The sequence below is a fragment of the Pan paniscus genome, chromosome 13 (assembly GCF_029289425.2).
Source record: "Pan paniscus chromosome 13, NHGRI_mPanPan1-v2.0_pri, whole genome shotgun sequence".
Taxonomy (NCBI): Eukaryota; Metazoa; Chordata; class Mammalia; order Primates; family Hominidae; genus Pan; species Pan paniscus.
The window spans coordinates 71,390,791-71,412,772 of NC_073262.2; the positions used below are offsets into that span (position 1 = coordinate 71,390,791).

Below are 21,982 nucleotides of genomic sequence, written 5' to 3' on the forward strand. Positions count from 1 at the left end.
TGTAGAACAAAGCTTACATGCTTCACTCAAGACCTTCAACCCTAAAATTGGAAGGTCCAGGATAAGAGAACAAATGGAAACCCACAGACTGTATGTCTAAATGTTTGTGTTACAATTCAAACTTAACAACTATTAAATCAAGTATATTCAGACCTGGAGAAATATGCCTATATAATGATCCAGAAGTCTGGGTTCAGTGTAGAATGTCCATCTCCCCCAGAGTCCTCCCCAGAATGTGGCACTTCAGGGAGAGTAGGCGTCCAGTCCCCAGCAGGCAGCCCCTCTCTTTCTCTTCCTACCTTCAACGTCATCAAGCACTCTGAGGGGCTTATACTCACCTGTGGGGATGCCACATTCCCCTCTTAGATTAGCTGGCCTCTGGGTCACCTCCCAGGCCCATCAGTGTAAAAAATGAACTGGATATGGTGCATAACCGCATCTGGTCCTCAGAGAAGAGGCAAATGTAAACCCAGAAAGAGGGGTCAGGAATCCCCAGATTCACGTTGCCAGAGCCTGGTAGAAGGGTTGAGTGGGCTCCCAGTGGCACATCCTCTTGACCTCACATGCCCCTCACCGCATGGGAGCTATGTGCCCAGAGAAAGACCAGAGCTGCCCCCTCTTGCCTGGGCCCATGGAGGCCCCACCCAGCACCTTGTAGAAACACAAAGAAGTAGGTTTTAGCAACCTGACTTATAGCCAGAGACTGGAGCAGGAATGAGGTTTAGAATTACAGAATCTAAACAATTTGGGTTCTTTATGAAAGGGGTTTTCTTTTAGAATTTTATTGCTACTTATCATCAACTGCTTATTTGATAAGTTTATTATTTTACTTTATTGCCCTTGATCATGCAAGAAGATGTGCAGTCTCCACTAACAGACCTTCAGAAAAGCACACATCCCACCCCTCTGCCATCACGTTCCAAGTGTGGTCTCCATCTAAGGAAGATTTGGGTGGAGGGATATGATGAGACTCTTCTGATGTCTGGTGTTTTTCTGCTTGACTTTGTTTCTGTGGTACTATCTGAGTGACACACTAAGGATACTTACACATAGGAATGTTAACACCAAAACTAACAACAGGCTCAAATTCTGAGTTTTATCCCCTTGGTACACCTTGTGCAATCCTAAAGATGTTCAGCCCTGGCACTGAAGCAGCTTCCCCTCTTCTGCACCTGAGAGTTGAACACAAATAGCTATTTCCAAACTGATTTAAAAGGGTAAAGGGTTTATATATATATATATATATATAAAATCATCTTTGAAAAAATGATTATATGCATTTGTATAGATTTAAAGTATGTTATTTTCTCTAATTATAAGAATACATACTCATTAGAGAACATTTGGAAAATGTAGAAAACATTTTAAATCCCTGGAATCAGAAGTACCTAGTGTTAATTACCATTTTGGCATATGTTCATTTAATCGCACTTTAAATCATGTTTTATACATATGTGTGTAAAATGTCTAAAGGAAAATTGGAGATTATACTGTACGTAATGTTTAATCTAGCCTAGGCAACATAGCAAGACCTCGTCTCTATTAAAAATAAAAATTAAAAAAATTAACCGGGCATGATGGTGCATGCCTATGGTCCCAGCTACTCAGGAGGCTGAGGCTGGAAGATCGCTTGAGCCCAGGAGGTGGAGGATTCAGTGAGCCATGATTGCACCACTGCACTCCATCCTGGGCAATGGAGTGAGACCCTGTCTCAACAAATTTTTTTTTTAATCTTTTGTCACTTTTCATTAAGTTGTGAGAATGTTCTCATGTCACTAGATAAAAGACATGATTTTAATGTATGAATAATGTTCTACCACTATAGATATGGATTTTTAATCATTTTCTAAAAACAGTAGAAATAGTATCGAGAAAGCATTCTTGAGCTTAAATCTTTGTTGGTAACCTTTATTTCTTAAAAGATAGATAACCGTAAAAGTGACTTTGAAGGTAGAGAGTTATTTTAAGATATTCTGGATATATATAGCCAAATTATTTTCTATGAAGATTTCACCTACTTGTACCCTGACAAACTATGTATTTGAGTGGTTTCACTTTATTTTTTGATAATACAGTGTTTTCTCTTTTTTATGTATATTTGATCATATAGTTTAAATATTCTCTCTTTTAATTATTAGTTTCAACATTTTCAAACCCACAGAAAATTTGAAAAAATACAGTAAATATGCATATACCCCCTGTTGCACTCACCGTTAGCCCTTATGATACCAATAGCATTTCCTACACACGCTCACACATAAACACACACACACACACACACACGCGCGCGCATTTGCCAAATTATCTGAAATTAGGCTGCAGATATCATGACGGTTCAGCCCAAAGACTTCAACATGCATGTATCCTGTTTTACTTTGTATTTATTGGATTATTAATATGGGAGAACATTTTGTTCATGTTTTCATAAGCCAGTTGTAGTTCTTCTGTGAACTGTATTCATATTCTTTGCCCACTTTTCTCTTTGAATATGTTGTGATTTTCTCATCAAAATCTGTGATATCTGTGAGTGAAAGCTGCATCAGATGCTACCCAGATGCCACCTAACCTTCTGACAAGGAGCTAGGCCCTGTACACTCAGATGGCCAATGGTGTGTAGGATAAATTTCCTCTCCAATTTAAGGTATGGCCTTGGCTATTGCTCTTTCTGCGGTGAGAGTAGAAGTCTTACCTTCAGCTTGTTGACTGTAACCATTTTATTTATGATCAGAGACTATGGAAATAAGTAATTAACATTGAATGGATAAGCACAGTTAAACTCAGTATAACTGGTGGAAACACAAGAGAGTGCCTTGTCCTGTTAGTTAAATAATTTTTTAAATTTATTTTTAGATGAAACCCCCTGAGACTCTGTATACTGTCTTTTGAGTATTGGAAAAATAATTTTTACTAAATAAAACCACCATCTCTAAAGCCACAACTTGGAAGTGTTTGCAGTGATTTCTGCAAAAGAACTCATTGTGGTCCTACTCCTGAACCTGCACACCCCCACCGAATGGCTGGCCTGGGGACTGCTTCAGTCAAATTGTGTTTGTATTTCTTTCTTCCTCAGTAAAGCGTTGTGTGTGCCTGTCCAAGGCTTGCCAGCAAATTGGTCACATCAGGCAGATTTCCAGCCTGGCAGTTACAGGTGGAAAAGGCTTTCAGATCTCAGGCTCTGAGTTTTGCACAGGGACTTCCCTCTCCCAAGGTCTATGGCACATCCATTTGTCTTTTTATTAGTATAACATTTAATCCCAGAAATGGCGTGGTCAGGGGTGGGCGGGGGGGGGGGTGCAGGTATTAAATGCCACGCTGAGTTTGTGCAAGGCCTGCTCTTGGTTCACAGTATAGGCGCCTGCAGTGCCCCAGGGAAGCAGATCTCTTGTGTCCTTTCTGTCTGCCCTTTTCCCACCCCCTGATTCCTGCCTCCCCCATCCCTTCCTCCCCCTCTGTCTTACCATTTCCTCCTTTCCCCAAAAGACAAGGTTTGAGGTATTGTACCCATCCTTTCCAGAAGCACTCTCTCTCCTATATCTTCCAAAATCATGACATAAGAAAGTAACAGAAGAGTGCAGAACCCAGGCAGATTTCACAGTCCCTAGGCAGCTATTAAGCTCTAAATATCAGGCACCTTGACAAAGCCAGCTCCAAACTTGCCAACAAACCCACATTCCAGGGGCAAAGGATATCAAATATGCATATTATTTGTTTAAGTTGACCACTCTTCGCTATCTGAATCCCCACACTCATAACCATGGATGAATCTGAGTGCTGCTTCTTTTGTTCAGACGGAATTTAAAAATCAGTTTTAGAGTGAGAAATGCGCAAGCCCATCCCATATAGGCAGGTCCTTTTCCCCGACAGGTATGCCCTCCTTTTCCCTGGCCTCCTGTCTTCTCAGCACTCCCAGGGAGCCACATGCTCACTGAGAGCTGTCTCCACCCCTTATTCAACGCACATAAAACTTGACAGTCTGAGCAGATGGGGGAAGTGGAGTGATTCCGGCAACTGTCTCCTTTTCTGGAGCAGGAAGCTGGGACTCTGGCTAAGTGAGGCTGCCCTTCTGCAGCTCTGAAACTTAGGAGAGTTGGCTTTCTGGAAACTCATCTGATGCAGGGCAGGTGAGCCCCAAAGTGAGGCTTAGTCCACAAGGCTTCTTGGCTTTGCCCAGGAAAAAAATTCAAGGGCAAGCCGGAGGTAGAAGAAAACAGCTTCATTGAAGAGGCAGTGCTACAGCTCTGTGTGCTCCTGCAGAGCAGGGTTACCCACTAGGCAGAGAGTAGCAGCTCAGGGCAGTTTTGCAGTCATATTTATACCCACTTTTAATTACATTCACATTAAGGGGCAGTTTATGCAGAAATTTCTAGGGAAAGCGTAGTAACTTGGATCTTCAGGTCATGGAGAGGGGCAGTGAACTTCCAGGTGTTGGCTTGGCAATGGCAATGGCGAACTGACATGGCACACTGGTGCGTGTCCTATGGAAAGCTGCTTCTGCCCTTGCCCTATTTTAGCTAGTTCTCAATTTGGTCCGGTATCTGAGCCCCACCTTCTACCTTGCATCCAGCCCTGTGAAAATGTGTTGCACTCTTTGTCCCAGTTAAGATCTTTATTGGATTTTGTTAATGCTTGGCTGTATGTTATCATTCTCATGTGGCTTCCTCAAATTTTAATGTAAGCTGATATTTATATGATTACATACATGTTAATTATAGTTAAATACTCATTATAGAAATTTTGTAGAAAAATTAAAACCACAAAGAAGAAAAAATTACAATCCTATAGCTCTGAGATAACCACTGTTCATTGTTTGATATCTTTGTTTCTAACATTTTATGTGTTTAAAATTACATCTTTTTTCTTTACCAAAGTAAGATCATCCTGCACATACTGCTTTTATAACTGCTTTTCTAATTTAACATTGTACTCTCAGCATTTTTCCATTTCATTACATGTTCTTCTATAATATAATTTCATTGGCTACAGAGTATCTACCATATGAAAAAGTCATTATTTGATGCCCTATTTTAGGGCATTAATTAGGATGTTTCCAGTGGCTTGCTATTATAAATAATATTGAAATAAACATCTTCATGGACAAATTTCCTCACGGATTCCTGATTACTTCCATAGGACAAATGTTTGCAAAGAGGATCACGGTTCATTAGATGTGCACATTTTGACACATATTGTAACATTATCAGCCAAATAGAGTGTGCCAATTTATATTCCAACCCCAGTTCCTCAAATAGATAGTAAGTTCTTTGAGGTTCACTATTATGTATCCTCCATAGTTCCTGGAAGTGTTGGGCATACAATACAAACTTAATAAAAATAAAGTTAATTCCACTTAACTTTCTTGATTACCAAATATTTAACCTGACTCCCCCCTGCTGCCTTCACTTGCTTCCATGCTATAGATGCAAAACATAGCTGTGGTCACTGAGCTAAATATTGATGATAGCAGTGACTTTGATCAAAAGCCATGTTACCTCAAAACTTATCCTAAACACAAGTAAGAGGTTATAGCAGGAAGTGTCAGGTTAAAAGAATCTGCAGGCTAGAATATGGCTGGAAACTTATTTACTGCAATACTAACAACCAGTTGTGCCAATGAGTTGATCACCTTTTCTAAAGAGAAAAGAGACTGAGGATGTGGTTTGGGGTGTGGGCTGTATCAGGTACTTTGTTATGACCCAGATATGATACCAGAAGACAGAGCACTACTGGATGAGGGGGAGGTGGGTGCAAACTCTGCTATGGGAGCCCATGCCACTTCAGTAAATAAATCAAGCTTTGTTCTCTCTTGAGGAATCTCATTCTTCCTGTTTATCCTTCTCTCTCACTGCTCCACATTTCTCTGGAGTACTTGTTTCCATGGACTATAATAATCACTGAGCAGTATTTTTTTTTAAAAGAGCAGCTGTGTTTCTCAAGCCTTGCTCTTGATCTTTATGTCCTCTTGTCAAGATAACTGCAGTGGCCTCTATGCAGCGTCTTCACACCTCCAATCTCCTCTGATGGAAACCATCCCACAGTTTCCATAACATTCTTCCTAAATCAAGGCCTTAATCTAGTTCCCCCACCCCCATTCCCAAATTTTCCAGGATTTCCTTTGTTTTCCACTGTAAGTTCAAACTTTTCTTCCCAGCAAGAAAGACCTTCCACAAAATTATGCCAACACTTCTCCTTTAACTACTGCCTTGCAGGTACCCAGTCCAGCTATGCATGATCCCTTGTGTATACCCTTTGCTTTCCGGCCTGTACATGCCTTTGCTCAAAATGCTCCCTTTGCTTGGAACACCTATTATATTTAATAATTCTACCTTAGTAATCAGTGTATTTGTCTGAGTCTCCTACAGTTATTTGTAAACTCTTTGAGTGTAGGTACCTAGTCTTATCTATCTTAAAATCTCTCTCAGGGATACAATTGCATTGGTTAGGGAGGGAGTACCCAGATATCTTCATTTTAGATGTCATTTTTGTGTTTAATATTCTGGTCACAGGGAGAAAATATCTTAAGCATGTGGATTATGCCAGATGTCGTGGTGGCACAGCTGTAATTCCAGCTACTTGGGAGGCTAAGGCAGTAGGATCATTTGAGCCCAGGAGTCTGAGGCCAACCTTGGCAACAGACCCCATCTTTTAAAAAAAAAATACATATATATGTGTTTGTGTGTGTGTGTGTGTATATATATATATAGAGAGAGAGAGAGAGAGACTAAGTTTGACACTGGAATGTGTCCAGCGGCACCAAGTTATATATAAAGTCCATGCCTCAAGCCTTGGCACGCAAATTGAAAATTAAAGAGAGCAACATGGCAAAATGTGCTGCTGATAGCTTTCAGCTTTGCTGGATTGAACAGGAATATAAGGTAAGGCTGCAGACTCTCCCATCTACTGCCAGGTCACACCCAGCCAGTCCTTGTGTATTCATTTTCCTGGTTGCCTGGTTCCCTGTGGAAGCTGGTGATGGGGTGCGAATAAGGAGCTCGGCACGTAGCTGGCAGCTACAGTATACCTAAACTGAGGGCTTGCTAAGCAATCTCCGTAGCCATTGCTATCCGACTTAAATGTCCTGCTGCTGAAAGCTGAGGTTCTGCACACTGTTCCGTGTGCTCAGGAGGCAGTGGTTTGATCTCATAAATATAGCATTTGTTCAAGGCCTTGTATCCTTCATAGATTCCTTCCCAAGGATGGGATCTTGTATGTTTTTTTCTTGTTTTCTACTTTCTTACTTTTTCCCATACATCTAGGTGTAAAAACAAAACAAAACCTTTCCTTTGGTTTTGCTCGTTGTTAGGTTAAAAATCAGAGAAACAATGAAGACTCACCGGAGAAGAATGCATCTATACAAATGGGGTATTTTATCCATGGAGAAAACAATCAGAACAAGTGAAATTTTAAGTAAATCTGAAAACATAAAAATTCATAAGGTCGTTTATGTTAGAGTTTAAGAAACCTTTAGTAAACATCTTGTCTTAGGTTTTATTTTGTGGACGAGGAAACAGGCTTGGAGAAATAAGATAACTCGCATCACAGAGCTAGGGAATGCAAGAACTGAGCCCAGCACCAGGTGTTTTGACTTCTAGTTCAAATGTAATACTCAATACTGTCAGTTCTCTGAGTAAGCTCACTTCCCACCCATATTCCCAGGCACAGCCATCGTATTTTATAGCAATGATTCTAGTAGTTAACATTATTTCAATTGTTGATTAAACAGAATGATATGTTTATGTTTGTCTTGATCAGTTATTATTCAGTGCATATAGTTTCATGTGTGTGATTTTTCTTTCATGCTTGTGAAGCCTGCAAGAGCAAAATTTTATCTAAATCTGCATTCACTTTCCTAAGGCTTTTTGTTGTTGTTTATTTGTGTTCTTTTCCCCCTTGATTTTGAGCCTCTTACAATTCAGTTTCCACAACTCTGACTTCACTTGTGGGGCACACAGGGCACAACTCTTTGTTAAAAGCGTACTTACTGCATCTCTCTCTTGCCAACCTAAAGATAATATGATGCAGAATCTCTCTCAAGACTGCAGGCCTAGGATACATTTTTCTCTTTTTAGCAGCACTTCCAAAATTTTCAGGGATATTTTTCTAAGATAAAAGTGAAGACTTAATCTTGTCAATATTTAAATAAAAACAGACGTTTATTTTAAAGTATTGTAACACTTCCAGTAGAATCTATACATGTTTAGAATTCCATGCCAAATCACATCCTCACACACACAGCTAGCTAGAGGAGAAATTTCCTACACTCTAGGTAAGAGTAAAACACTATCTCTTATCCCCTTCTTTCCTGCCGCCCACCCCATGCCCAACTGCTCCCATCCTCCCTCTCCACCTGTGTGCAAATGGAAGGAGTTGGTATGGCTTGATGCGGGGGCGGGGTGTGGAATTTGGGGGACAGTGTCAGGACAGGGACCCCTAGAGCAGACAGCATAAGGGAAATCAGGGCGGTGAGAAGCCAGGCATCAAATACCACTCCCCGTGTTAAGTATCAGAGTCCAGAGAGCCAGGAGGCACTATGGGTCCGTGTCTCAGAGATAAGACATGAGAGATGAGAACAAGGAGGTTGGAAGGAAGGAGGGTCTGTTTCTTGGGAACAGCAGCATACTCCTTAGCATAACTCTTGGACCCACCAGCCAGTTGGTGTGTCCAAGGTGCGTGGGCCTGGATTTCTTTGAGGGTCAAAGGACATAATGCAAGTGAGTATATATACTTTACATAATTAAATAATACATAATGTTCAGTTTTCAGAAATTTTTTCAGATCACAGATGAACCTATTAGTTAATACATTGCTTTAGGAAAACTGTTGCTTCCTGGATGTGGTAGAGAAGTCTCACAACCAGGCCTGCAGTGCAGATGAGGTAAGGCCTACCTGAAGCTCTGATACCAAGAGTACACACACAATGCCTAAGGTGATGTTGACTCCCTTCAAGCTAAATAAGATGGGTGGAATTTGATCCCTGAAGAGTTAAATACTGGGATTCTCCCAGAGCCAAGACCCTACCAGAACCTTCTCGAGAGATTTTTAGGCAGCAGAGGGAAGCATTCTTCCTGTCTTGCCAGCCTGAACATGATCGCTTCTAAACCTCCCTTTTAGCTCTTATTTGCTAAAAATTGTTTCAAGACTATACGTTCTCTGTTTGTTTTTTTGAGACAGGCCTTTGCTCTGTTGCCCAGATGGAAGTGCAGTGTATGCTTATAGCTCACTGCAGCCTTGAACTCCTGTGCTCAGGTGATCCTCCTGCGCTCAAGTGATCTTCCTGCCGCAGCCTCCTCAGTAGCTGGGACTACAGGCATGTGCTGTCACACCCGGCTAATTTTTACTTTTGTAGAGACAAGGTCCCACTATGCTGCCCAGGGTGTTCTTGAACTCCTAGGCTCACGCGATCCCACCTCAGCCTCCCAAAGCTCTGGGATTACAGGCGTGAGCCACCATGCCCAGCCCACATTCTCTGTTTTAATGTAAATTTTAAAAGAAGGAGAGAGGGATTCCTAAAGATAATATGTTTTGGTTAGAAACAACAAAACCTCTGTCTTGTGACCTTGGATAATTAAATACTGTTTTAGGATCTTGGTCTCCTGACCAAAAAGTTGGTATTGTATCTGATCTGCTAACTTTACAGTTAATAATGAGACTGAATCTAATAAACATGAAGTCTTTGAACATCTTCCAAACAGAAGGAAATATTACTATGGCTCTAGCTCTCTTAAATGCTTCAATGGACTAGTTAGGAACATATTTTACTCATGCTTTCTAGTCATCTCTAGGGATCCTCATTTTAAATCTCCATGTGTGTGACTCTCAGCATGGAGGCATAAAGATGGATACTGTGTGCCTCATTTCCTTCTCTAGGGAATGTGCAAAACCACATCACTCCTGTGGGCTGTGATCAGTGCAATAACCATGCCCCCACCCCACTGCAGGCCCCTCTGGCTTAAGAACCTATCCCACCCATAGGTTGCTATTTAAATTGTTAAAATGAGAAAATACAAATTGTCCCAGCCTCAGCAACTACCCAAATAGGAAGCCAAAATGGAAGCTATTCCCAAGAAGCAGGTAACTATAGCAGCCTCTCTGTGTTTCTGCTGTAAATAGCCATCCTGTAAACAGGCTCCTTCTGCCAGGCAGCTAGCAATTCCCTCTCTACTTGTCAGTGGAGTCCCTCAGAGATGAGTTCAGTGAATTATCAGAATGACCAAGATTTTCTACTTTAACTGAGTTAATTGATTAGACCCAGAAACTTTGAAGCTAAAACAATCTCACAACCAGAGCCTCAAATTGGTATGTATTTGGTCTCTGTTTTTCTCACCTCTGCAAAACATACCATTGAAATCTCTAAGAGAAGGGGAAAAGGAGAAAAAGGTAAGGAAGCCCATGGTAATCTGACAGCATTCCCCACTTGGGCCCAGGAGCACTTGGCCTGCCATTGGCCTTGCTAGGAGTGATCCTACAATGGAAATGAGCAAACCTAGCCCCTCAGGGAGGAGCACACAAATGTAGGGAGGTTTCAGAGCCATTTCTGCCATCCTGCCTCTATGAGGATGGGAGGCTGGTTTTATACTCTTTTAGAAAACTGGAAAAGTAAGTCCCTGGAATCTCAGTCTTTCTTAGGTTTCTACCTGCCTAGCAGGAGTCAGCCTTATCTATCCTTTTCTTAAAGTAAGGGATATTTAGAGATACACATCTGCCTCAGTCCTTTCAAAGAGAAAAGCAAAGAAAAGGGCACAGGGCTGGCACTCCCATTTCCCAGTTGAATTTAAAAAGATCTTTGGTTTTGTGTCTTGAATATTTTGTGTACATGACAAAGTAGTAATGAAAGGAATTATATAATTTTCAGTAATGGAGACAATTCTGTTGGGATTTAAGGGTCAAGTGGGGTGGGCCAAAGTGGGGAAACCACATAAATAAAACCAAATGGGTTATTTAAGCAGGCAGGGCCTGGCATATGGCTACCAGAAACCAGCTTATGAGCCCAAGGGATAACACATTGCAGGGAATTACAGGCCAAAGGGAAAGATCTGCAGAAATGCTGAACAGAGATATTGATGTGTGTCCTCCATCATAATGTGGGGACGGATCGGCTCTGAGCATAAGCCTGGGTGAAGAACGGAGAAAGGGATGGGAGAGCCTGACGGCCTAGACCAGCAGACAGGTAGCTTCAAGTCTCAGTGTCCCCCACCAACGCGATCTGACTTGGGGAATGTTATTTACATCCCTGTGCTTCCATGTCCTCATATGAAAAATAGGGATAATAACAGGACACACTGTGGAAAAAAAAGAAATAGAAGTTATCCCATAGGCCTTATTTCATGAGAATTAAATGAGTTAACATATAAAGCCTAAGCCCAGTTCCTAACACGTAGTTAATGTTCAATAAGTATTAACTAGTATTAATGTTGCTATATGAGGATCTTATAGAGATGTTGAATGGGCAAAATGAAGCAATATATGTAACATATTTGGCACAGTGCTTAACACATAGTAATTACTCAAGGAAGAGACGTTATAGAGAACCAAGCAAAAGTCTCTCTTATGTACACATAGGCAACAAAGAGCTAACTAGAGGGCTGAAAACAAGCATGTTGGAATCAGGATACATCCCGAAGGACACAGCCTTGCCTGGAAGGACTCAGGTTGGGAGGTCAGGAGCGTAGGTAAGTAGACCAGGCAGTGGCAGAATTAAGAATGCAGGCAGACATACAGCAAATAGGGCAGCAACTACTTTTGGAGGAAAAAAAAAAAAAAAAACAACATCTGCCCCAGCCAGGAAGTCACCAATTACAAACTTCCTGTGATAAGAGACCAGTTCCTAAGTCTGGCCTGGCTATGACCTAAAAGTAAAAATAAATTCACTGGCCCCATGTCCTGTTGGCTAAGGATACAGATAGAACTATAACGTGCACTGCTAAATGAAAGAGAGATTATTTGTCCATGTTCAAGTTCAGATTCCTGTCCAGGGATAAAGAAATGACTTCTGGCCAGGCATGGTGGCTCATGCCTGTAATCCCAACACTTTAGGAGGCCAAGGTGGGAGAATCACTTGAGCTCAGGAGTGCAAGACCAGCCTGGGCAACTTAGTGAGACCCTGTCTCTACAAAAAAATTAAGAAAATAGTAACTTCCATGTTTGCTACAGATTAATAGATTAGTGACTAATAATTAGGCACCCATGCCGCAAGCTACCCAGAAGCTGTCCTCCCAAAACTGGGAACTTGATATCAACACCAGTATTGTGGAGAATGTAAGCTACAGCCGGGGTGCAGTCTTGTTAAAAGGAAGGAAATTGCAAACATCGTTCTCAGCCTTGTAATAGCCTTGATGTTGACCGAGATGTTATTTAAGCCTGGAGCTTTTATTACCTTAGGAAAACCAGCACAACGAGGGTTGCTTGTAATCATGACTTAATTACCCGACTTTCAGGTTTTAAATGCCCACGTTTTTTGTTTGGAGTGAATTTTAAATGCATTTCTATCAGCATCTACTTTAAAATGGACAAAACGTGCTAGCAGATTAGTCATCTTAGGTAGAATCTACTTTCATTTATGTTTTGTGTAGGTCAAATGAACATATATGCCAGAGAAACGCACATCATGAAATACACTGAGGTCTGTCTGGGAAAGCAAAGTCAAGACCATTCAAAAGCTCTGAAGTAAACCACACCCTAATTTTGACCACAAAGTTCATTTTACTTTTCAAGGTGTCGTCACTGACATTCTGTAGCACTCCTTAAAGTGAAGCCCTGACTCTGTTCCTTAGAGAAGAAATCTTGGCTCTGGATATTTGACTTGGGTCTAATTATTATTGTGGGTTTTTTTAGAGATCATTCCAAAAACATACAACCCAAGGCTCAGATAGAACTCTTTGGTTAAGGTAGGGGGAGGAGCGGCGGAGGCAAATTTGCGGTTACTTGACATGGCCAAGGGCTATGGTATCATCAAAAACATGCACCTGTAACCCATTCATACGGTAAGATCACCTGGGCCATTGTTATCGTCTTATTACCATTATGTGCTGCTGCCTGTATGTCACTGGAGTATTTAAGATGTACAGGTCTGAAAGAATATTCATCTAATTTTACATATTACGGAGAATGGATTTAAACTCTTAACTTGGAAGTCGCATGAGAATGGGGAAATTAAGCGTTGGAGGTAGGTTTTTTGGAGTAAGATGCCAGTGAAGGTCTTTTTACACTGCGCTCTGTGACATTATGAGACCGCAGTCCTCAGGTTGCAGGGGAAAGCATAATGCTTTAAGTCACAGTGATGCTTAGAATGCGAATCGGTACGGCCTTAAGTATCTTCTTTAAGACTCCCTTGTGTTTGCCTCACAAAAAAAAAGATTGTGAACTGTTCTGCATGAATGTATGCATCCCACACACACATATCCCTTATGTCTATGATGATCAAAGTTAAGATGAAGAACCCATAAAAGATAAGAATGAGCTGAAGTAACTACAGGGCATGGCCAAATTAAATCTTAGATTCATTAAAATCACCCACCAAGGCTAAGATATTGGGGTGGTCACAGGTGTATCAGGGCATCAGCAGTGAAATGCATGGAGCACAGCTTTGCCCTGTAGGTGCATTTCTGTCAAATGCAGGATGAAAAAAGGTCAGACTGATGCCTCTTCATTCATTTGATGGGATGCCCATTCATTTGATGGGATTTTTAGAATGAGGGGTATAACCTGGAGATCAAGTGTTTTCTGTACTGGGACTCACCCTTGGCAAAAGGTTTGGGCAGAACAAACCCGCGTGAGTATGTACTGTTCATGCATGATATGCCATCTAGTGGTTAAGTGAGCCTAACATGAATGAAAAGAAAAATGGTCTCAGGTCCCTTCTGCCTCTGTACTCTCCATTAGGCAACAGTAGAGGTTCGATGCTATTATTTGGAAAGAAAAGAATTTATTTTCTTAGAAGCCATAGGTTGAATACAAATTCATCTGTGACCACCCCAATTGCTTAGCCTTGGTGGGTGATTTTAATGAATCATAAGATTTAATTTGGCCATGCCCTGTACTTACTTTAGCTCATTCTTACCTTCTATGGGTTCTTTATCTTAACTTTGATTATCATAGAACTATTATACAGTTCTTTATTATGTGTGTGGGGGATAAACACATTTATGCAGAACAGTTTACAACTGTTTTTGTGAAGCAAAAACAAAGTAGTCTTAAATAAGATACTTAAGGCCATACCCCTTTGCATCTAAGCATCTAAGGAGAACCCTGATATTATAGTAATTATTAAAGCCAAAAGCTGTACGTTGTGTGGTTTTTTTTGTACATATGTGTTTTGTTTGGCCCACAGGGTACTGTCTTCCATTTTATTTTATTGGCATATAATTCCTATATACAATATAGTGCAAAAAATCTTTAGTATATGGCTCAATAAATTTGTATGTATGTATAACCCACGTGATCATCACCCAGATCAAGATACAGAAGTGTCCAGCCTCCCTCAGATCCCCCCAACCCCAGTCAGTCCTCCCTCAAAGACAACCACTGTATTAGTCAGGATTCCCTAGAGAGACAGAACTAATAGGAGGTATATATAGGAGTTTATTAAGTATTAACTTACACGATCACAAGGTCCCACAGTAGGCTGGCTGCAAGCTTGAGGAGCAAGGAGAGCCAGTCCGAGTCTCAAAACTGAAGAACTCGGAGTCTGATGTTTGAGGGCAAGAAGCATCCAGCACGGGAGAAAGATGTGGGCTGGGAGACTAGGCCAGTCTCGCCTTTCCCATGTTTCTGCCTGCTTTGTATTCGCTGGCAGCTGATTAGATTGTGCCCACCAGATTAAGGGTGGGTCGGCCTTCCTCAGCCCGCTGTCAAATGTTAATCTCCTTTGGCAATACCCTCACAGACCCAGGATAAATACTTTGCATCCTTCAATCCAATCAAGTTGACACTCAGTATTAACTATCACAACCACTGTCCTGAACTCTGTCACCATAGGTTCATGATGGCATCATTAAAGTACATACTCCTAAAGTACCTCCCAGAAATAAGATTCTGTAGTCACCATTTTAATAGTTTGTCCAAAAAAAGAACAGTTTCCTCAACTGTAACATTCTTGGGCCAAACAAAGGCTCTTTCCTGGGTTTACTGTTTATTAGAGTCCAGGTGTCATCTGTTCTCTCTGTTCCCTAGTATAAATTCCTACTATATCATTTTTCTTACCATGCTTCTCACTGAGAGATATATCCGTTTGGTGCACTGATTGTATTTTCTCAAGTGTCTCTACAGGAAGCCAAGTCGATTTTCAAAGAAATCCCATTACTTTTGAGCAGCATCTCAAAAGTAATCAGAGGTGCCACTGATTGTCATGGCAAAGCCTATAAATCCTGATGCAGTGTTTCAGAAATTAATGTGAATGCCATGTCGCCAACGACTGTTCTGACATCCTGTTCAAATTAAGCCAAGCGGTAGCATCAGTCCTAGCATCACAATGGCGAGAAAGCTTCTCAGTCTATAATCCAGCAAAAGTTAACTTATAATGAATGGCATAATGCAGTCATTGTAGCTATTTACACAGAACCTCTTTCTGTTCAAAGGGAACTAAAGTTTCTCTGAATATCAATATGTGTAGTATGTCAAGAAGCAGAGCTAGTTTTGAAATAAAATTATTTTTATTATTCCAGAGCTTTCTTCTTCATATTTATTGGATTGTTGGATTAGCAAACACGTGATCAATCAACAAACGTGTCTAGCCAGCATGTTACTTCCAGGTGTCTTGCAGGGTGCTGGAGATAGAAAAGTGTAAGGTGTGAGTCCTCCCACACCACCACAGAGTTGAGCCTTGTTGTCCCCCTGGCCTGCAAACTGATGTTTAAAGAGATAACTGCTTCTTCGGATAATAAACAAGGCAGGAATATAGGCATTATCCTAATTTAGTCATTTTTACAAATTACTTGTATTTATTAATAAATATTTATTAATAATTTCTGGAAAACCAAGCACCACATGTTCTCACTCATAAGTGGGAGTTGAACAATGAGAACACAGGGACACAGGGAGGGGAACATCACACACTGGGACCTGTCAGGGGGTCAGGGGCAAAGGAAGGAGAGCATTAGGACAAATACCTAGTACATGTGGGGCTTAACACCCAGATGACAGGTGAATGAGTGCAGCAAACCACCATGGCACATGTATACCTGTGTTACAAACCTGCACATTCTGCATATGTATCCCAGAACTTAAATTATAGTAAATAAATTTTTAAAATGCAAAAAAAAATAATTTCTGGAATAAGAATGAAAACTAATTTTTTCATTTTTAATGTTTCCTGTTATGGGACATTTTGGTTGTTTGCTGTTTTTAAAATACTTATAGATATTTTATGTCTATGTATTTGAAATTAAGTCTCTGACTCCCTGCCATGCTCAATGGCTGGAGCTTCCAGAATAGTGTTAAATAATAATGGTTATACTGGCTTTCCGTGGTTTTCCTGATTTTAAAGGAAGTAACTCTGGTGTTTATTAATATGCTGATTTGAAAGGGTTACAAAAATCATACTAAGTCCTTTGTATTCTAATTGTTAAACATCAACAATGAGGAATTAAACATTACCAAATGTCTTTGATGCTGTTGAAATCATTCCATTTATACCAATTTGGCCTATGTATATAATATATTAATAGATTTCCTAATATTTTCCCCCTTCCCCAGAGTGAATACAACTATTTCATGAGGTATTATTCTTTTAATGACTTGTAAAATTCAAATCATTAAACTCTATCCTATTGTTTTTAGAATTTTAACATGTGTATTATGTATTACTCTTTAAAGACAACTACTATGGCAGGGTTGAAGACAAACTGTTAGTCTCATTCTAGTCTATAAATAGGAGTTGCAGAAATCGGGGGTGGGGAAGAACCTATTTGTCTATTTTATTTTTCATTGTCCTTTTTCCTTTATTTTTTTGAGACAAGGTCTCACTCTGTCGCCCAGGCTGGAGTGCAGTGGCACAATCATAGCTTCACTGTAACCTGCAACTCCTGCTCAAGTGATCCTCCTGCCTCAGCCTTTTGAGCAGCTGGAACTGCAGGCATGTGCCACCATACATGGTTAATTTTTATTTTATTTATATGGAGATAGGGTCTCACTCTGTTGCCTGGGCTGGTTTCAAACTCCTGGGCTCAAGCAATCCTCCTACCTCAGCCCCCGCAAAGTGCTGGGATTACAGGAGTGAGGCACAGTGCCTAGCCTCTCCTTTTTTCTTTTTTCTTTATCTCTTATTCCAGCTGCAATAATTGTTTTTTTCTCTCTCTTTTTTTTTTTTTTTTTTTTGAGATGGAATCTCACTGTATCACCCCAGCTGGAGTGTAGTGGTACGATCTTGGCTCACTGCATCCTCTGCCTACTGGGTTCAAGCAATTCTCCTGCTGTAGCCTCCTGAGTAGCTGGGACTACAGGCACACACCAGCACACTCGGCTGATTTTTTATTTTTATTTTTTTTATATTTTTAGTAGAGACAGGGTTTCAGCATCTTGGCCAGGCTGATCTTGAACTCCTGACCTCAGGTGATCCACCCATCTCAGCCTCCCAAAGTGCTGGGATTACAGGCGTGAGCCATCGTGCCTGGCCTGTTTTTTTCTTTTCTAATTCACAAAGTACTTTTCTAACCTCTCTTAAAGCTCTCATCACAATTTATTTTATTTAAATTATCTATTTGTTTTATGTTTTTATATGAGTGGTCTGTGTCTTAAATTCGAGAGTTTTCTCTCCCTTCCCTTTAGCCAGTAAGTGTTATCCACCTAGCCTCTCCTGTAGAATCAGATTGTCCCAGCAAAGTGCTGCAGTGGCAGGCGGTAGAAATGCACTTAGGTGAGTTTTCTTGTGTGTCTCCAAACCATCCCTGGGGTAAGCTGAGGAGGAGAGCAGAGAGTAAGAATGATTCCAAAATTATGCAGGTGCTGTGCTTCTCTGTGGCAGCAGTATGAGTCCAGATGACATGAGTCAATTTCCAAGTGCTTAGGAGCAGACACAGGCAGGGACCAGAGCAAAGCACTAAAACCAGCCTTTTATGTAACTGCTCCAGGTGGCTGTTCCATTCTAGTTCTGATGGTAGATTACAGAGAGAACCAGTTACCTCAAATAATTTTTCCTAATTAAAATACATACTCTTCCATACTCTTAAAACTAAATACATTCATTGTTCTCTATTTTTTTTATTTTTTATTTTTGAGATGGAGTCTTGCTCTGTTGCCCAGGCTGGAGTGCAGTGGCATGATCTCTGCTCACTGCAAGCCCCACCTCCCAGGTTCACACCATTCTCCTGCCTCAGCCTCCCTAGTAGCTGGGACTACAGGTGCCCGCCACCACACCCGGCTAATTTTTTGTATTTTTAGTAGAGACGGGGTTGCACCATGTTAGCCAGGATGGTCTCAATCTCCTGACCTCGTGATCCGCCCACCTCGACCTCCCAAAGTGCTGGGATTACAGGCGTGAACCACGGCACCCGGACTGCATTCATTGTTCTCTAATCATTTTTGTCAAAAATCCTTCCAATACTCATTTCAAGGCATCATCAAAATGATGTATTTCAATTGTCAGTGCTTTTCCAGGGGAAGCCTTACAAAATTAAGGACCCTCTAATGACTCTCCTACTAGATATAAGCCTAGGTCTCACTCATATTCTCACTTCCACTGTGTTTTTCCCTGTGCTAGGCATATGGCTTGTACTTAAGTAATGTTTAGGAGTTAATCTCTTTTTTTGCAGTGTATTGGCATTGAATGGCATTCTTCACACTTATTTAAAGCCCAAAAGCAACTTCAAAGATCATACGGGCCTTTTTACAAGTAGATACGGATCACAACCAAAAAAATGAATGAAAATTAATGAAAGAAATGATGGCAAAAGTGAAGGGGGAAACATATGATCCAACAATTCCACTTCTGGGTATATGCCCGAAAGATACATACTCAGAGCGATATTTGTGGACCCGTGTTTATAGTAGCATTATTTGCAATGGCCAAAAGGTAGAAGCAACCCAAGTTCCCTTTCAGTGGATGAATGGATAAAATATGACTTATACGTATTATAATTCAGCCTTAAAAAGGAAGGAAATTCTGACACATGCCACAACATGGATGAACCTTGAAGATGAAACAAGCCTGTCACAAAAGGACAAATACTATATGAATCTACTTTTATGCGGTGCCTAAAGTAGTCAAATTCACAGAGACAGGAAGGAGAATGGTGGTTGATGCAGGCTGGAAGAATGGGTGCCGAATCTTGGTTTTGAAAGATGAAAAGTGTGCTGGGCATGTATGGCAATGATGGTTACACAACAATGTGAATGTACTTAAAGCCAGTGAACCGTACACTTAAAAAAGTCAAGATGGTAAATTTTATGTTATATTTATTTTATCATTTTTAAAGAAGTGAATAGGGAAAAATATATTAATTAACCTAAAACCAAATGAAAGTCACACCATCAGGGTAATTCTTCAGGAAATGACATTTCTAAGTACCTGGCAAGCTTTCACACCATCCTGCCAGAGAGGGGGTAGTTGGGAGATATTGTTTACCTTGTGCTTTAATGCAGTGACTAGAGTTCCTTGGAAAGCAAAGGAAAATGCCACATTCACTAATCCCTCCTTCTTTTCCTTAGGGTGTTAAATACCACATTATTTGAAAGCTGGGAGATCGTTGGACCTTACCCTTCCTGGTGGGTTTTTAACCTACTGCTATTGCTAGTACAAGGGTTGAACTGCTTCTGGTCTTACTTGATTGTGAAAATAGCTTGCAAAGCTGTTTCAAGAGGCAAGGTAAGCTACAACTCACTTTTTCCAATATGTCTTAAAAAATTTTGTTTTTGTAATTTCTCTGGATCAACTATTTACTATTCCATATTTCATCAAAATTGGTAGTATTTCTTCAGAATTGAGCAAAAATTGAGTCATTTCCTTTTCTAGTTCATTTTTTAAGTCTTCAGTGTTCCTTTGCTGGCGATGGCACCCAATGATATGCATTTGTAATTTTAGACTTAATAATATATTATTTGTTGTGTTCGCTCTCCCTCTTCCTGTCAACCTTGGACCTCCTCTGATTATATTTATACTGAACAGAAATTTAATCACTTCTTTTCTTTTATGAGAAGGGTCGCTTGGTGCAGTATGCCGGTTTAAACAAACCTTTCTTTCAAACTGAAAAACAAATCTGTCCATGACTTCCAACAAGATTTAGTTAAATCTTTTTGGCTAAAAGTGGACTTGAGGTTGATTCGAATAAAGCTTCCTAAGCCTCAGCCCCCACCCTGTGTGTAGAGCAGAGACTTTTCCAGATCATTCTCTGTGACATTTTCTTACTTGTTTGTTCTCTTCCTTCTGCTACCCTGGAAGGCTGGGAAGTGGAACCCTTTACATGTAAGTTTCTCCTCCTCTCTCTCTATCCCTGTCCTGAGTGCCTCTTGCCTGTTGGAGGGGCACTCAGATGCTTTTGTTTCCACGCATATTGTTCTGTCTAACCTATTGGCACTGTCTAGAGGCTTCATGTGAGCTGTAGCTCTGTGAGCTGCAAGAGACACTAGAGACAGCTCTGTTAGGGCCCTTTGGTGTGAGCTTGTATTCTGCTAAATGTTGCATGATCCAACAGAGAAGAAGAATTTCTTTCACTGGTGTTTAATGTGTTGGCTAAAAGACAGAAATAGACCAAAGTAAAATAGGAGAAACAGAACTAGTTGGAGGGGGAGAGGATCAACACATTGCAGAATGGAGGCCTGAGCATCAGCTGTGGGCCTGACCTGCCTGGGGTCATATGGCAGCACCTGACCACTCTGACTCATCAAGGTCGACAGAGCTGGCCTGTTCTGCAGGGGAAGTCGGGGCATCTAGTCATGTACTATGAAGCCACTTCTCAGCACCAGCTCTAGTAGGAATCCTAATTATTTTGATCAATTAATTGTTCAGAAGCTAAAGTTCATTTTTCTCTGTGACCTCTCACTCTTTGTAATGAACATGTATTTCTATTTTAAAATCTCCTTGTCCTCATTTGGATACAAATTTAATCAACATGCACAAAACTGTCAATATGATAACAATAACTAAATATGCAAGAATGCTGCTTAGATTACTTGTGTCCTTAATTGCATTGCTATTTCTACCAGACTTGTTGCCTGCTCTTCAACTTATTCCTTCTACTTTATGAAGAGAGATGATGATTAATTTTATTCTAGATCTCAGGCTTCAGAATATCTTAGCTGCCCTTGCGGCTCTCACCTGGGATAGTAAGATTCATCTTGACCATGAGTTATTTTCCTCTGGGCTATTTTGAGATATTCTAAATTGTCCTTTCTTTGAAGGTAACGTAAGTATAGATTTTTCTAAGTGCAATTTAAAAAATCTGACTGAGCATGCAAATGTAAATTAATCACTTTGTAAAACTGGAGTTTTCTATTTATGACTAATGGACTTATCAACATAGTGGAACTTTACTATAATGCTGGCTTTGTGACTCACAATGTTTAAGTTCAATTATCTTTAGCCATTTTGGAGTCTTAGTTTAAATCTTTTTGGAGATGGCCTGTGTGAGTTCAGTCCCATCTCAAAGGGTATTGGAGTGAGGTTCACTTTTATGATATTTACTTCATCACCACTGGTTGGCATAAAGCAGTAGTTCTCAGCTTTCACGTTCTCCTGACCCCACCCACCTGAGAGAGAGGACGTTCTCCCACAGGAACTGTAGTTTCTCAAGTTGGGAGGGGTGGAGGGAGTCCAGGATTCTCATGTTAGAGTGTAGTGGTAGCATAGACAGGATGTGATGTGGGAAAGCGCCAGTTAATTCTGCCATACCTCCCAGGAGACTTTGCCACCTCCCCAGCCCACCCCCTAGAGAATCACAGGAGGACCAGATTGGGAAAATTCCTATGAAGGGAGGCCACCAGGTCTCTTTTGTCACACCACTGAAAAATATAAGTAAGCAGTGATGAGTTACTCAAGAATCTTAAGGCCTTCTGGGTA

At 40.7% G+C, this 21,982-nt stretch overlaps 1 protein-coding gene across 2 annotated transcripts in view; it reads left to right on the forward strand.

Annotated features, from left to right (window-relative positions):
- The window catches only part of CERS6 (ceramide synthase 6), a 326,067-nt gene that overhangs the window by 296,926 nt on the left and 7,159 nt on the right, over positions 1-21,982 (forward strand). The window contains exons 9-10 of one of the 2 annotated variants that reach the window (XM_003824310.6): positions 19,636-19,792; positions 20,366-20,389. In XM_003824310.6, coding sequence (XP_003824358.1) covers positions 19,636-19,792; positions 20,366-20,389 — 181 coding nt within the window. The remainder of the gene's footprint in view (positions 1-19,635; positions 19,793-20,365; positions 20,390-21,982) is intronic. The other variant, XM_003824309.6, reaches the window with a different exon arrangement.